This window comes from Echeneis naucrates, chromosome 14 (genome assembly GCF_900963305.1).
Source record: "Echeneis naucrates chromosome 14, fEcheNa1.1, whole genome shotgun sequence".
In the NCBI taxonomy this organism is placed as follows: Eukaryota; Metazoa; Chordata; class Actinopteri; order Carangiformes; family Echeneidae; genus Echeneis; species Echeneis naucrates.
Window position 1 is genome coordinate 8,689,706 of NC_042524.1, and position 14,660 is coordinate 8,704,365.

Consider the following 14,660-nt stretch of genomic DNA (forward strand, 5'->3'; position numbering starts at 1 on the left):
TCTGAAGAAGAAATTAGTTTGAACAAGGAAGCAAGCGAGAGAGGACAAAGCCTGATTTGGAGAGGCATAAGTTGGACATGGATAAGGAAGTGGCAATGTAACAATTGCACCATGAGATGGCAGGCAAGGATAGCGTGGCAGAAGGCTAGAAGACTGCAGTAATACCCCAATTTGATGAAGGTGTTCCGGCTTAGCAGCTGTGGGAAACAAGAACATTTCTACAATACTCTTAGCGCATTAAACTGTTTAACCTATTTGTAGTTCCTGCCAGTTACATCATGTTGTGCAATGAACTCTGGAATGCTGCTATTACACTATAAATTACATGGACTTTGAGAGAGGCAAGCCAAAACACGATTGGAGGTTTTGTTTTGTTTTTTTTTTTTTCCCCCACAAACTATTCACACTTTTGAGAGAGAAACAAGAAAGCGTTGCACCCAGGAAGACGTTGGATACAAAAGTATCCTTTGAAAAAGACGCAAATACTGAGAATATGAAGAATTATGATGACTCCATAGCTTTTCTTGGTGAGTGTGGATTTTATCAGAAAGCAGTCTTTTTCCTGCTTTGTGCCAGCACCATCCCGAATGGATTTGGTGTTTTCGCTCTGGTCTTCCTCATGGCCGTACCAAGTCATCACTGCCAGATACTTAATGACAACCTCACTGAAGACTGGCATAAAACTGCCATCCCAATAATGGTGAGTAGACAATTAGTGTTAGGAGATGAGCACTACCTCCAAAATGTACCGTGGGAGATGACTGAGAAAAAAAAACAAAGTGGCATGCTGGTCTTGGGGGCTTTGTGTAAAATTGCCTTATGAGTGAAAGTTGAGTATGAGTACAATATTTGTGCAGCCAAGCCCAAAAAGAAACGCCATGTTGCAATATTGCTGTTATTCTTACATCAAATAAAAAACAACTGTTTTACCTGTAAGCAAACCTGTTTTACCAACTGTGTTATACCTGAAAGCTTTCTTCTTTTAGAAAGAAAGTGATGCAATTCAATGAGATGCGGTCAACCTTGCACTTGGTTTTGAGTTTGGCAATTGGCTGCTGTGCTACCAACTGACCCTTAAAATTCCCACAATCCAAGATGAGTTACAGCAAGGAAATACCAAGTTGATAAATTAACATTTGTGCTGATGTGACTTTGAGGTGGTGAATGGGAAACAGGAGCTGAGCAGATGCAGCAGATACAGACTGGATGTCCTTCGTAATCTGTCTGCTCAGGGATACGCTCCTGGAAGAGACATCAACCTCACTGGTCTGGAGCAGGAAGGATGTGTGGATGGATGGAACTACAGCAGAGACATCTACCAATCCACCATAGTGTCTGAGGTGAGTGTACTTGATGACTATGACTGGGCTTGTTGCTGTAATTTGAAGTTATCTGTCACTGCACAGTCTTCTCATGTCCCACACTCCCATTTCTGTAGTTTGTGTTTTTGTCTTGCACCCTCTTCGGTGTCACAATTATTTTTCCAGATATTTGCCATGCCAGCTTACTCTGTGCATCACCACTCCCTCCTCACCTGTGTTTGTATTTCATTTGCATTTTTCTAATGAATTTGTTTGAGGCAAAGCTTCTCCCTTCCCTGTTGGTCCTTTGTCTTTTTTGTTCAGTGCATGACGAACATGACTGAATAAACCACTCACTCTATTCCAAAGATCGGTCCAGAAACACACCCTTGAACAGTTTTAGTTCACTGCAACTTGTCTTTGTAATCTCATCAGCCAGTATCTCTGTTATAAGTAGGCCATGTGAATGTAGCCTGTTTCACTGTAGAGTCAGAAGGGTGTGCCCTTTAGATAGTCTGTGTTTAATGTAAGATACACAAAACAGAAAAACTGGAGGAATAACAAAAGTGACAGTTTGCATATCTGATTCAAAGACACTTAAAGGTAGCAGTAATTCTCTCTATACCTCCCAAGTCATCTGTTTAAATACCCTGTTGGACTTTCCCACTGCGATTTCCCACTGGGTTGTTTATAGCCTCAGAGTGTATCCAGGGAAGAAGATATCAACATATTTGTTGTCTAAGATTTTTTTTGTATCCCACAGTTTTAAAGATTGTGCTTTAAAATGAGATATTCATAGATGTTGAGGGTTGGACAAATGCATTGTTAATTTAGCCAGTTTTATAGAATGTGCTAAGAATAAAAGGGAAACATTGGCAATGAAGAGCATTTATAAAAATCATTAAATCTGTAACATTAACATGGAATTCTTCCTGTTTATGTGTTTTAATGGATGCCCCAGTTTGACCTGGTGTGCAGTGAGCACTGGAAGCAGACATTCACCTCCACAGTTTTCTTTCTTGGAGTTCTTGTGGGATCATTCTTTTCAGGACAGCTCTCAGACAGGTACTGAAAACACCAGCTCCATGTGCTGTACTGATCACATCTGCTGGCTCATACTCATACCCTTGAACTCTGAAAGATGAACCACCTGTGTAAACAGTATATGTATATTTTGGTATAAATGTTTATTACTCTCACCTGTACTTTGTTCACTGAATTTCTCGCTGCAGATTTGGAAGGAAACCTATTCTTTTTGGAACCACGGCAATTCAGACTGTTTTTACCTTAGCTCTTGTCTTCTGTGATTCATGGGCTGTTTTCAGCATCCTCTTCTTCATCAGTGCTTTGGGGCAGATATCCAACTTTGTAGCTGCTTTAGTGCTGGGTAAAGATAAGCATCATATTTTAGAGAATATAATAGTTCTATGCTTTTTCAATGTCTTGAATCAATGTAGATTATACAAACTACAAAAGATTGTCAGAAATACTGTACTTCTCCACTTTTCATCTTCAAATTTTGCGATGTTAATTTCTTTACCATGCATTCTATTTGTGTGCAGGAGCTGAGATCTTTACTGGCAATGTACGAGTCCTTTACTCTTCTCTAGGCACATGTTTAGGCTTCACTGTTGGCTACATGATGCTGCCTCTTTTTGCCTACTTTTTACGGGACTGGAAATCTCTCCTGTTGGCATTATCTGTTCCTGGCCTGGCTTACCTCCCCCTCTGGTGGTATGTTGCACTCACTACAAAAAAAGCTGGTTTACCAATGACTGTGAATTGAATACCTTGCCTTTTAACAGGGTATATGTTCAAATGAAAAACAGAATCTCTTCTTATCTATCAATGAATTACAAAAATTAAATTACGCATAATTGTATTCAGAATAGTAGATTGGCCTACAGACTTGTTGCACGTCCCTGAAAAAGATACATAGCTCATACAGTCTTCTTTTCAAACTCTGGTTTGTTGGAGTGATTCTAAATTTTAAATCAGACTACACTTTCCAATGCAGACTGTGACCAGTATTCACTTTTACTTTATTTCGTCCCGTAGGGTGAGTAGGGCAAATTCAAGTGATCAGAGCCTGTTCCTGTTTTACAGTTTACATCTTTATCATGAAGTGAAAGCTTCAAAAACAAAAACAAGTCAAACTTAATTCTAAATTAGCTTCATGGTTCTTTAATCTGCATCAATTTTCCAGGCATTTTAAAGCTTGGTTTTACATTTTAAACATTGGACTTTTAGATTTGAAACTTTCTGTCTGTGCTGTGTAATGGGGCAGGCTAATCCCAGAGTCTCCTCAGTGGCTCCTCTCTCAGGAAAGAGTGGAGGAGGCTGAAGCCATAGTGAGAAAGGCTGCAAAGTGGAATAAAGTTCAGGCTCCGAGTGTCATCTTTCAATATTACAGGGTAAGTTGACTTAAACCATGCAGGACTCAACCTCCTCAAGACATACTTCAATCATTGAGGAATTTCAGTACGTAGAAGTTGAAATCATCAAAATGATTCCAAAGGGAATTTGAAATAAGGTCACAGTCATCAAAAATGTTATACAAAGGAACATGCTAGACAGTAACTTGTGGGAAGATTAAGTTTACACTAAACAGGAAAATTCAGGATGCATGTTCTTTCCGTGCCTGTTTGAAAGTGCTTTTAATATTAGGCAATTGAGAAAAATGTGTCCAACTGAGCTTCGCCTATCTTGCAGATTGACAGGACAGAAACACGAAAGGAGAAATATAACATCTTTGATCTCCTGAGGAAGAGCGACATTCTAGTCAGAACCCTCATCCTCTGCTTGGTGATGTGAGTGAACAATCTGAGTATGCGAATCACCAAAAAATTGCAATGAGATTTTCAGTGAGAACTTGAGTTAATACAGCTTAATACTCAGTGACGTTTTCAATTAAATCAAACAATTCTCAAGTTCTTACTATCACCCTAACCCCATTACTTATATTGCTACTTAATTCAAAATAGCACATCAGTTATAATAATTGTCACATTCAGGAACATATGTGTCACATGTGTGTAAGCTTATGGATCATTGAACATCTTTGTGTCCACTTTTCTGTTGAAACAACTCTGCCATCTGTCTACTTTCCTCTCACCTGCTTAGGTTCACTATGAATACTGGATACTATGGTCTGGCCATTAGCACATCCCAATTTCATGTAGACCCCTACATCAGCTGTTTTATCTCTGCAGCTGTTGAGATTCCAGCATACATTTCCAGTTGGCTAGCTCTGCGATATCTTCCACGACGACTCTCTGTCACTGGCATCTTGCTCCTTGGAGCAGTACCGCTGTACTTCATTCAACTGTTGCCTCAAAGTAAGCTTAAAGGAAGGAATGAAACAAACCGACAGAACAACAACAAGTAAAACATTTACAAGTGTCATTAAATAATTAGAATCATGTACTTAAAAACATCTATTGACATAAATGGTGCTCAGTTTGAAGATCAATCGATCTCCATCACTGCTTTTAACAGCCAAAGCTTCAAATTTATAGTCAGTGCAAACATAAGGAAAGCCTCAAAACTTAATAGTTCCTCATCTTCCCATCAGAAATCCAACATTCAGTTCAATCATAAATATTGAAGAGCTGTATACTAGGGAAGACTGTATTTCTATTCTTTGTTCAGTTCAAAACAGAAGTTTTCTCATCTTTTAGATTCATCAAATATTTCTCTTGCACTGAAGATGTTGGGTAAATATGCTTTTACCACTGGCTCCTCCATGATACTTGTCTATATGGCAGAGCTTTACCCAACAAAGCTCAGGAACACAGCAACAGGGGTATCCAATACTGTTGCAAGAGTGGGAAGCAGCCTAACACCATTTTTGTTAAAGCTAGGTGAGTAAACTTTCTTTTTTTATTATTATTATTATTATTATTAATCAGCCTACCTTAATCTGATTTCATCTTATTCTGCACAGTGTAAATTCACACATAGAAAACCAATCATTTCCTGCCATCTGAACTACCTCTTCTCGTATTTTAGGTCTATATAATGAACACATTCCACACATCACCTTTGGGACTTTGGCTGTTATATCTGCCTTTGCCGCTCTCTTCCTTCCTGAGACTTTTGGACAGCCTCTCCCAGAAACTATTGAACAGATTCCTAAAAGAGAAAGGTATTCTACTTACAAATGCACCTGTCTTACATACCTTCTGCTATGCCAAACTTTATTTATTTAGTAAATATAGTATGATATTGATGGTGATTATTATATAGAATGATAGATATTAGATATTCTTTTATATATTTAATAAAGGCATATCTTTAATGTTAAAAATGCAATTGCCATTTTAAAGCAATCTTATTTTTTTGTTGTTGCACTATTAAATTATTTTCTATTGAAGTAGTATCCTGAATTTATATATAAATTCAAAATCATAATAATAATCATAATAAGGGTTTATGAGCAGTATGGTTTGACAGTGGTTACTGCTGTTGCCCCACAATAAGAAGGTCACGGGTTCGGTTCCAGACCTGGGGCCTTTCTGTGTGGAGTTTGCCCGTTCTCCCTGTGCCGGTTTCCTCCCACCGTCCAAAGACGTGCATGTTTGGTGACTCTAAATTCTCTGTAGGTCTGAGTGTGAGTGGTTGTTGGTCTCTGTCTGTCTCTGTGCTCTGTGATGGGCTGGTGACCTGTCCAGGGGGTACCCACCCTCACCCAGTGTGAGCTGGGATTGGCTCCAACACCCCCTATGACCCGGAAACGGATAACCAGTTGAAGATTAATGACTGAATCTGTTTATCTTCAATGCTACATTTCAAACACTTTATGTTAAATCAGTCACTCTGTTAAAATAAAAACTTTTATGACAACAATATGCCAAATTAAATTGCTTAACAAAGGCATCCCTAATTCTGATGAAACTACAGAAGAGTTTTATAGAAATTTAAAGTTTGGTCTCAGCTCATTGTTCAGTTTTGGACTGGACAGCTTAACTTTTCTCTCTGAGATTGGGATCTCATTAAAATGTGTACAAATCGTGTTTGGGTGAATGTGGTAATGTGGCATGAGGCCTTTGATAAACATGTCTTCTTGTGATGATGATGCTGATGAAATTGAAGTTGTCTAAGTCAAAGTCTCCTCTTTTATCTTATAACAGGATGAACTGTCCATGCACCAGTAGAGAAGAATATCCTGTAACAACCGGAGACCATGATAGTCCACTCTAATAACCTGGAAGCTTACTGACCTGCAGTAGGTGAGCTCTTCATATTGCTCCTAAATTGGAGTACCATGGCAGCTCAGATTGTAGATTACTGGTGCCAAATGGCAAGGCTGATCGCTTGCTGAGCCTTTACCACTGCAATTTGGGTTTGAATCCATCTTAGGTTTTTGCTGCATGTCATGCGTCTCTGCATTCCTCTCTTGCCTTATTTTAGTATAAAAAGTCTAAAATAATTATATATTATCCAAAAAATTTTTTAAGGTTGTAAAAAGTGCTTTTCCAGTTGTGAAGTACACATAAACAAAATTGACATTTTGGGACACTTGACAAGTTCTCAATCAAAGTCTGATTTTCTGAGGAAGTTGGATATATAAAGTATTTGTAATCTATAATCTGACAATGACAAATAAAATAGGAGACATGGAATATTTTAGAGCATATATTTTTACCTGAAAGGCAACACATTTCAGTTATCATAGCGGTTCGGTTTTGGGTCACATATTATTTTACATTTTGGTATTTGAAAATAATATTATTATGCGTTTGCATCACTGGCAGATGTTATTTCATTTCTTGCTTTACCTCATACAGGAGGTGACTTGATTCTACTTGATTGACATTCAGTTGTCAGTATATGTATAATTTTACACAAAGTATGTGTAAAATAATAAATTCATGATTGGCATGAATTGACAGGTTTTGGGTATTCAGCCATGACGTGGGACTAAAATTTCCAATTCATCCTTTAGTATAATGATCAGAACCACACACATCTTTATCATCATCACCCTGTTTGTCTTTTTGTTCAACCACCAAGTGTTCTTAAACACTTTAGACCTGTAGTGTCAACTGTTTCTTATAAATTAGATAAGATAAAACGATAAAAAGAAAATTGAGTATCATTGCTACATTTAACAATGTTACTCTCTTAGGCAAAAATGTATTGGTTGGCTTTATTCTGTAGCACACGGTGGTGCTGCACTTTTGGATCTCTTACACTTTTTCAAAAGGTTTGATAAATCAGAGCAAACACTGCAGGCAGTGCAGAGCTCTCAAAGGGAACTATTGGAGAAGTTTGAAACCATGGAGAGCAAGTTCTGGACCATGAGAGCCGCACAGCCTGCCTGGAGGATGAAAACGACGTGCTAAAGCTGAAAGCGGATGACCCGGAAGGCCGGTGTGTCAACCGATTTGGTTCCCCCCAAATTCCTGTTCCCCTTTACGCTGATTTACTGCTGAGTCGTGCGTAGTTGCTAAGTTACCGTGCGTACTTAAGGAAGAAACGCAAATAGAAACACAGCTGGGTGTACGGAAAGCGAAATGGAAAAGCCAATGTGTAGGTTACTGGTGTGTTATTTATTATATAAAAAAGAAATTGAGAATGCATTTGTTCGGCCATTCATTGTCAATCTTTGTGTAAATGGATGCCAGCTAGCATAGCTGTGCGAGAGTAGCCTACGTTAAGCAAACCTCACTGCCTGATCACTTACACTAGTTAGTCGCTTCGAAATGAACTGCTAGCTAACTAGTTAGCATGCTCGACTGACGAACTGATGACATTATTTTTGACGTATAACGTTACTATTACTTACCGTTCATTTGGAAACGGGCGGAGCGCCTGCGAATGAAACCTTTCTGCTCCTCGGAAACACCCACCGGATAGTGTCCGTATTTTTCATAATTCACGAACTCATTGAACACAAGTTTACCATTTTAAGAACATACACCCACATGACAGACGCTCATCCTGGCCGCCCGAATGTATCAACTTTGCGCTCTTTGGAAGCCTACACATTATCTGTTATCTCTTGCACGACATGCCCATAAAATAGGCTATAGGTCTACATAAATATCATTGATCGATCAGCCGGTTAAACTGTAGCATATACACAAGAAAAATTCTGGTGTAAGGCATGGTATTTATTTACTCATAAAAATTATAAACAAGTCAACAGGCGTGGAATCAGAACTAAGAAGAGGTCACGTGGGATGCTGGAGCCAATCGCAGCCCACCCTGGGTGACACGTCATCACGTTTCGATCAGGTGACGTAAATGTGAAATGGTGAAGTAGCGCAAATGTATGCTGCAACTCGAGCAGCGCTGTGGCGCACCTAGGTGGGAGGGGTTCGATTCCTGGCTAGGGTATGTGATGTAAATGTAATGTATGATGTAATGTAACCCCGGGGTTAGTGTTAATAATAATATGTTAATATGTGTACATGATGTAATGGTGATTGTATGACTTACTGTAATGTATGTAATGTTGAATATGTACGGTAACCCTGTAATATATGTATGTAATGTGTATGCATGTAAAGAGTTAGTTGGTTGCGAGTAATGGACTGGGCTAATGCAGATACGGCGCCCCCCCCAGGACCTAGGCCGAACCAGACCAGACGGGTGACGGCACCCCTCCAGGAACGGACCGAGACCCGACCGGAGACAGGACGCGTCCACAGACTAGACCAGTAAAGCGAACAAGGCACCCACTGAAATGAACTATTTTTGTGAAAGATTATGTAGCTCCGAGTCCTGTTGACTAATATTTCAGTATTTCAGTAACTTGTTTTCTTCCTAATTGTAACCACACCCCCCCCAACAAATGGTTTGGCCACCGAAATTTTCTATTACCAATGTTTTTTTTAAAAAGGTGGTGACGGTGAATTTGGGACGAGAAACGTAGAGCAAGGTAAGAAACAGGGTCGTTAGCTTGTAACGTAAGCTAACTGGACAGCTCTAATGCTAACGTCCATTAGCCTAGCTTGTATTAAAGCCCGACACAAAACGTTATCTTTGACAGAACCAGCTGAGTTTGGGAGCTTCATCAGAAAGGAAGAGACGGAGAGGTTTGTAGCTGCAGTCAAGTAACAGAGAAAGTGACATGGGGGGGCAGAGGAATTTATTTAACATGTTGGCATCTTGGCCTACATTAGCATTAGAGTTGGCCTAACCCTAACCCTAACTAGTGTAAGTGATCCGGCAGTGAGGTTTACTTAACGTAGGCTACTCTCGCACAGCTATGCTAGCTGGCATCCATTTACACAAAGATTGACAATGAATGGCCGAACAAATGCATTCTCAATTTCTTTTTTATATAATAAATAACACACCAGTAACCTACACATTGCCTTTTCCATTTCGCTTTCCGTACACCCAGCTGTTTTTCTATTTGTGTTTCTTCTTTAAGTACGCACGGTAACTTAGCAACTACGCACGACTCAGCAGTAAATCAGCGTAAAGGGGAACAGGAATTTGGGGGGAACCAAATCGGTTGACACACCGGTCGAAGATTATCGGCATTCCTGAGCACGAAGAGGGGGGTAAACCAACAGACTTCACCGGTGGTGATAGACCGGGCGCACTTCGTCTCCGGAGAGGACGACGGCTGGAGTGGGCTCGTTTTCCCAGATTGCGCCTGAGTGCACCGAGATCCTGATGAGGATGCGGAGCACAGCCTGCTTTTTCCAGTGTTACGGCTGTAGGGTATGTGTGTGTCTCTCCCTCTCTGCCTCCTGCACGCCTGGCCACGCCTCCTTCCCTCCGTTTCACCTGGACCCGCCCATCTGTTCGGATTGGTGCGGCACCTGACCGACCGACCAGCCGCGCTTCCGGTCAAATGCCGGATTGAAGTCTACAGGACAGGCAACTCGTCAGTCAGTCCGGGCGGCTGTCTGAGACGGACGGTTCACCTCAGCTGTGCTTTGCCCTCGAAACCTTGTATTCAGCAGATTGGAGATATTTGGTACTTCCTTATAACAGAGTTTTGTTTTAGTTTTCAACTTTGTATTCTTATCAATATTTGTGCTCTGAAGAAGTGTGGCCAAGTTTAAATTTTTATATAACAGAACTGACGGCTGATGTAACTTTTGTTACATATTAGGTGATGTGTGGACATCCTAGGTGCAGGGCTGCTGGTCCTTTGTAATTCGTGTTTTTAGTTAGGCAGGTAGCTTTTGTGTTCGCTTTTGGTGTCAAACAAATAGAGATACATAGCTCAGTGAGTCCTCTTTATGTTTCATTCCTTTTTTGATTTGACCAGCATCCATCGGCCCTCTTCCTCAGTTTTGTTCCTTTGGCTATGTTACCCATTTCCTCTTTTTTTTTTCTATTATCTAAGGCAATAAAACCTTACTTTGCCAAACTACATCTGGCTTTTTGTGTTGTGTCCTCCTTTCCCTAGGTCGTGGTCTTAACACCAGCAAAGCTCCAGGTAAAACACCAAGATCGGTTTAAGGTTTTCAGCACAACAATGGAGGCATTGGTTTTTATTCACACTGACTTAAAGAACATATCTTAAGACTAAGGTGGCCCCTCGGTACAAAGGGATCATAACACTATTTCGATGTAACACTTTAAGAGGCTGTCAATTTGATTTTCTGACTCAGGTTTTTATGTTTGGCAGCTGAAATGGGCTAGTTAGCTATCACAGCTTGATTAGAGTTAGGTGTGAAAGAGGGCTTCAGGCCGAGCATAAAGGGATGTCGGTGGGGCGGGTAGAGGACTTCAGGGTCATGAGTTTGTTTGTGTGTTACCTCAGACTATGTTCGTTATGTGTTGTTGTTTTACTATATACCAGATTGCTTTTCTTACAGGGATGATGTCAGTATCTGGTAACATAACACATAGCAGTATAAATGATACATTTGTTGGTCTCCTGGAGTGTAAAAGGGTTGGGACATGGGATTAAAAGGGGACGTATCATAATATTTTAATATCTGATCATAGTCCGGTTTCTCTTAGTTTCAGAGATATCCTTTCCCGTCCAAAATACAGCTGGCGCTTCAACCCTTTTCTTCTTGAGGACCAGTCTTTCATTGAGCATATGACTGCACGTATAGACAAATTTCTTGTTACAAATGATAATGGTGAGGTCTCTGATTCTGTTTTGTGGGAGGCCTTCAAAGTAGTTATGAAGGGCCACATTGTTTCATTTGAATCAGCCAAGAAAAAAGAACTGCCGTCTTAAAGACCCTAACCCTGAAAAAAAGCTTCTAGCACTGGAAGAGGCTTATATATCTTCCCTCTGATCCTGAAATTGAAATATGAATATAATACCATTCTTAATAAACATGTTGGTGGTCTTCTTTTAAAAATTACCACGGAGAAACTGCTAGCTAGCCAACTTAAAGGAGAAAGGGCCAAACAGGCCATTCACAGGATAAAATCTAAATCAGGCAGGCTCCTAACCAACCCGAGAGAGATTAATGCTTGCTTCAGGGACGTCTGTAAAGAACTGTTTTTGAGTAAAGGCCACTGAAGCAGATTTCAGTGATTTTTTTTTTTGCTAATTTAAATCTTCCCCAATTAGATAGTGTGGCAAGAGATGATTTAGACGCTCTATTTTCTGAGACTGACCTCTTGAATGCTGTTCGAGCCTTCCCCTCTGGAAAAACATCCAGCCCAGATGGCTTCGGCAGTGAATTTTGTTAGTCATCTTTTGACATAATAGTTCCACTCATGCTGAGAATGGTGAACGATTCTGTGAGGAATAAGATGCTCCCCAGTCACTATGTGATGCAAGTATCTGCTTGCTTTTGAAGGTAGAAAGGGAAGCATTTGGATCCTGGAAATTACAGACCTGTTGCTCTCTTAATTTGTGATCTGAAGATGATAACAGCTAAAGTTTTAGATACAAAATTAGGAAAGCACATTTCCACAATTGTACACCCTAATCAGACTGGATTTATTCCAGGTTGGTTTTCTTTTAGTAATGTTCATCTACTTTTAAATACAATATACTCAGTGATGCTGTGGTATTTCTTGACACCCAGAAGGCATTCGATCAGATGGCCTTACATGCTGAAGACTCTAAAGCAATTTGAATTTGGGGAAAATTTCATTGAATGAGTGAAATTAATTTATCTTAAACCAATATCCTCTGTCCTCACTAATTAAAATAAATCCCATCTCTTTCTCCTCTCCTCTTTGATATTACCTTGATATTACTTTCGAGCCACTTGCAATATTCATGATGTAAAATTTGGTAATGTTGAAAGCCTTGTTAATTTGTATGCTGATGACTTATTGATCTGTTTATCAGACCCAGTGGTCATGGTTCCCAACCTCCTGAATCATATAAAATCAATTAACTGAGAAATATGTGAGTTTACGCCATTGACTAACATGTGTCCTATTTTCCTGAAATCTTTGCCATTTAAATTAGTCACTACCCATACTAACTATCTTGGCCTTAAGACATCCAGAAACCCCAAATTTTTACTGAAATTGAATTTTTTTTTTTTTTGGAGATGTTGGATCAACTAAAAGTTCTTATTAAGAACTGGAAGTTGCTTCCTCTCTCAATGATTGGCCATATTAATGCAATTAAAATTGTTGCACTTCCATGATTCTTGTATCTTTTTTTTTTTTTTTTTTTTTAACAACTGGATTCAGTGGTCCTGTCATTTGTGTGGGCAGATAAATCACATTTCTAAAGCCCATTTGCAGAAGCATGCAAAAAATGGGGGTCTCGGCCTCCCTGTTTTTAGTCATTATCACTGGGCTGCAAATGCAAGAGCTCTTCTTTTCTGGCAGGGGGGTTTTCCTTATGATGACTGTTCCTCTCCACCTTGGCTTTGAATGAGTCCATGTCTGTATCACAAACTTCACTCCCAGCATTGCTTTTCTCAATGGCACAACCACCCCACAAATTATTTGGCTTCAATTTTGTCATTAGTAAAAAGATATTGAATCAAATAAGAAAAGTCCTGGGATTACCAAATGTTTCGATAAATGCCCCAATAACAAGCAATCACTTGTTTAAACCAGGCTTGATGAATGGGGTGTTTCTGGACTGGAGAAATTTCTGTTGCATTTCAGATCTTTACATAGATAATAATTTTGCTTCTTTCTCTCTGTTCCAGGTTAGATATCATCTCCCTCAGTCAAAGTTTTATCGGTATTTACAGGTCAGACACTTTGTAAGGGGACATGTTTCTGTTTTCCCAAGCCATTTTTGGCCTTACTTGATGAGAACTCAAGGACCAATGTATGAATCAGGCTGCTATATGGCATTGGTCTTTTTTTTTTTTTCTTTTTTTTTTTTTCTTTTTTTTTTTACAAATTAAGGTGTTGATCATCCTCTCAGGGTTCTTTTGTGTGTGTGTGTTTGTTTTGTTTTTTACTCATATCCCTGACAGCATCATGAGACAGGAGGCACTGGACTGTTTTGGGTTTTGTAGCTATCCTCGTGTAACCTCTGTCTTTCCTTTTATTGCTTCAATTGCTTCTAGTAACAATGTCAGTTGCTGTCTATCTGTTTTGTATGTAATTTTTTCTTCTACTCTTTGTAAGAAAAGTGAAAACAAAATATTAAATTAAATTTATGATAAAAGGCAATCCAATGAAACGCCATGCAATATGCTGTCTGGTCATTAAAAAACAAATAAGTAGTCTCACTCAGGTTTCTCAAAGGTAGTATTTATTTTTGATACCTAAAATTTTTATCAGGTCTCTTGAATATGACAATCAACAAACTGCACAGCACAGAAAAAAAAACATCACAGCTTGACTTTTTCTAAACCAATACAATATTTATGGATTATCGACGTGGGTTTCTACACAGTACTACTTAATTTGAAGAAATTGTATGAGGAAAGCAAATGATACATATTAATACTTTTTTTTTTTTTTTTTTTTTTTTTTTAGTTGACAACCCCACCTTCCTTACTCCAACAAAAAAAAATTATTTTATTCCTCTTGTGTTATACAAGTCTTTTCTCAGTCTCAGTAAAAAGGTCAACCTTTCCATCTCATGAATCTCTTTTAAAATATCCAGCCATTTATTAACTGCAGGTGGGTTGGTTTGCAACCATTTAGAATTGATTGCTTTTTTTTTTTCTTTTTTTTTTTCTTTTTTTTTTTTTGCGCAGCTATGGTCAGTATCTTCAGAAGATGTCTATCACTTTCTGTTATTTCTTCTGGTAAATCCCTAATTTAGAAAAAACACAAGAAACTTGTGCACCACTGTCAACTACTCGAACCTCTCACCAACTGCACCAGTGAAAGCGGGGTGGGGATAAAGACCCTGGTTTAGGTAGGGGGCATGAAAGTATAGAGGGTGCAGGAGTTGGAGGCAATACAAGCTACACTAGCAGATTCAGCAACTAAACTCACCTGAACAGTCCTATACTCAAACAAAACCAACACACCAACGCAGGC

General features: G+C 39.3%; 1 protein-coding gene across 4 annotated transcripts; it reads left to right on the forward strand.

Annotated features, from left to right (window-relative positions):
- The first annotated feature begins 195 nt into the window (after positions 1 to 195).
- On the forward strand, positions 196 to 13,874 carry LOC115054271 (solute carrier family 22 member 4-like). 4 transcript variants are annotated; one of them, XM_029519412.1, is made up of 12 exons: positions 198 to 700; positions 1,158 to 1,340; positions 2,263 to 2,366; positions 2,534 to 2,688; positions 2,864 to 3,035; positions 3,589 to 3,715; positions 4,014 to 4,111; positions 4,425 to 4,639; positions 4,982 to 5,164; positions 5,313 to 5,448; positions 6,434 to 6,532; positions 13,364 to 13,874. In XM_029519412.1, exons 1-11 carry the CDS (start codon positions 326 to 328, stop codon positions 6,501 to 6,503), a joined length of 1,818 nt encoding a protein of 605 aa, XP_029375272.1. In that variant the 5' UTR covers positions 198 to 325; the 3' UTR covers positions 6,504 to 6,532; positions 13,364 to 13,874. The 4 variants fall into 4 exon arrangements, with proteins under 4 accessions (XP_029375275.1, XP_029375272.1, XP_029375274.1 ...); XM_029519414.1 differs by lacking the exon at positions 13,364 to 13,874 and adding an exon at positions 10,681 to 10,710; XM_029519415.1 differs by lacking the exon at positions 13,364 to 13,874 and having other exon boundaries at positions 196 to 700; positions 4,982 to 5,156; positions 5,305 to 5,448; positions 6,434 to 7,759.
- Positions 13,875 to 14,660: the final 786 nt, after the last annotated feature.

Bases quoted from the DNA above. Each gene is read 5' to 3' on its own strand.
- LOC115054271 (XM_029519415.1), top strand. From the start codon at position 326: ATGGACTTTGAGAGAGGCAAGCCAAAACACGATTGGAGGTTTTGTTTT. The intron at 1,341-2,262 runs GTGAGTGTACTT...TGGATGCCCCAG, and splicing joins AATCCACCATAGTGTCTGAG to TTTGACCTGGTGTGCAGTGA. The intron at 2,367-2,533 runs GTACTGAAAACA...TTCTCGCTGCAG, and splicing joins TCAGGACAGCTCTCAGACAG to ATTTGGAAGGAAACCTATTC.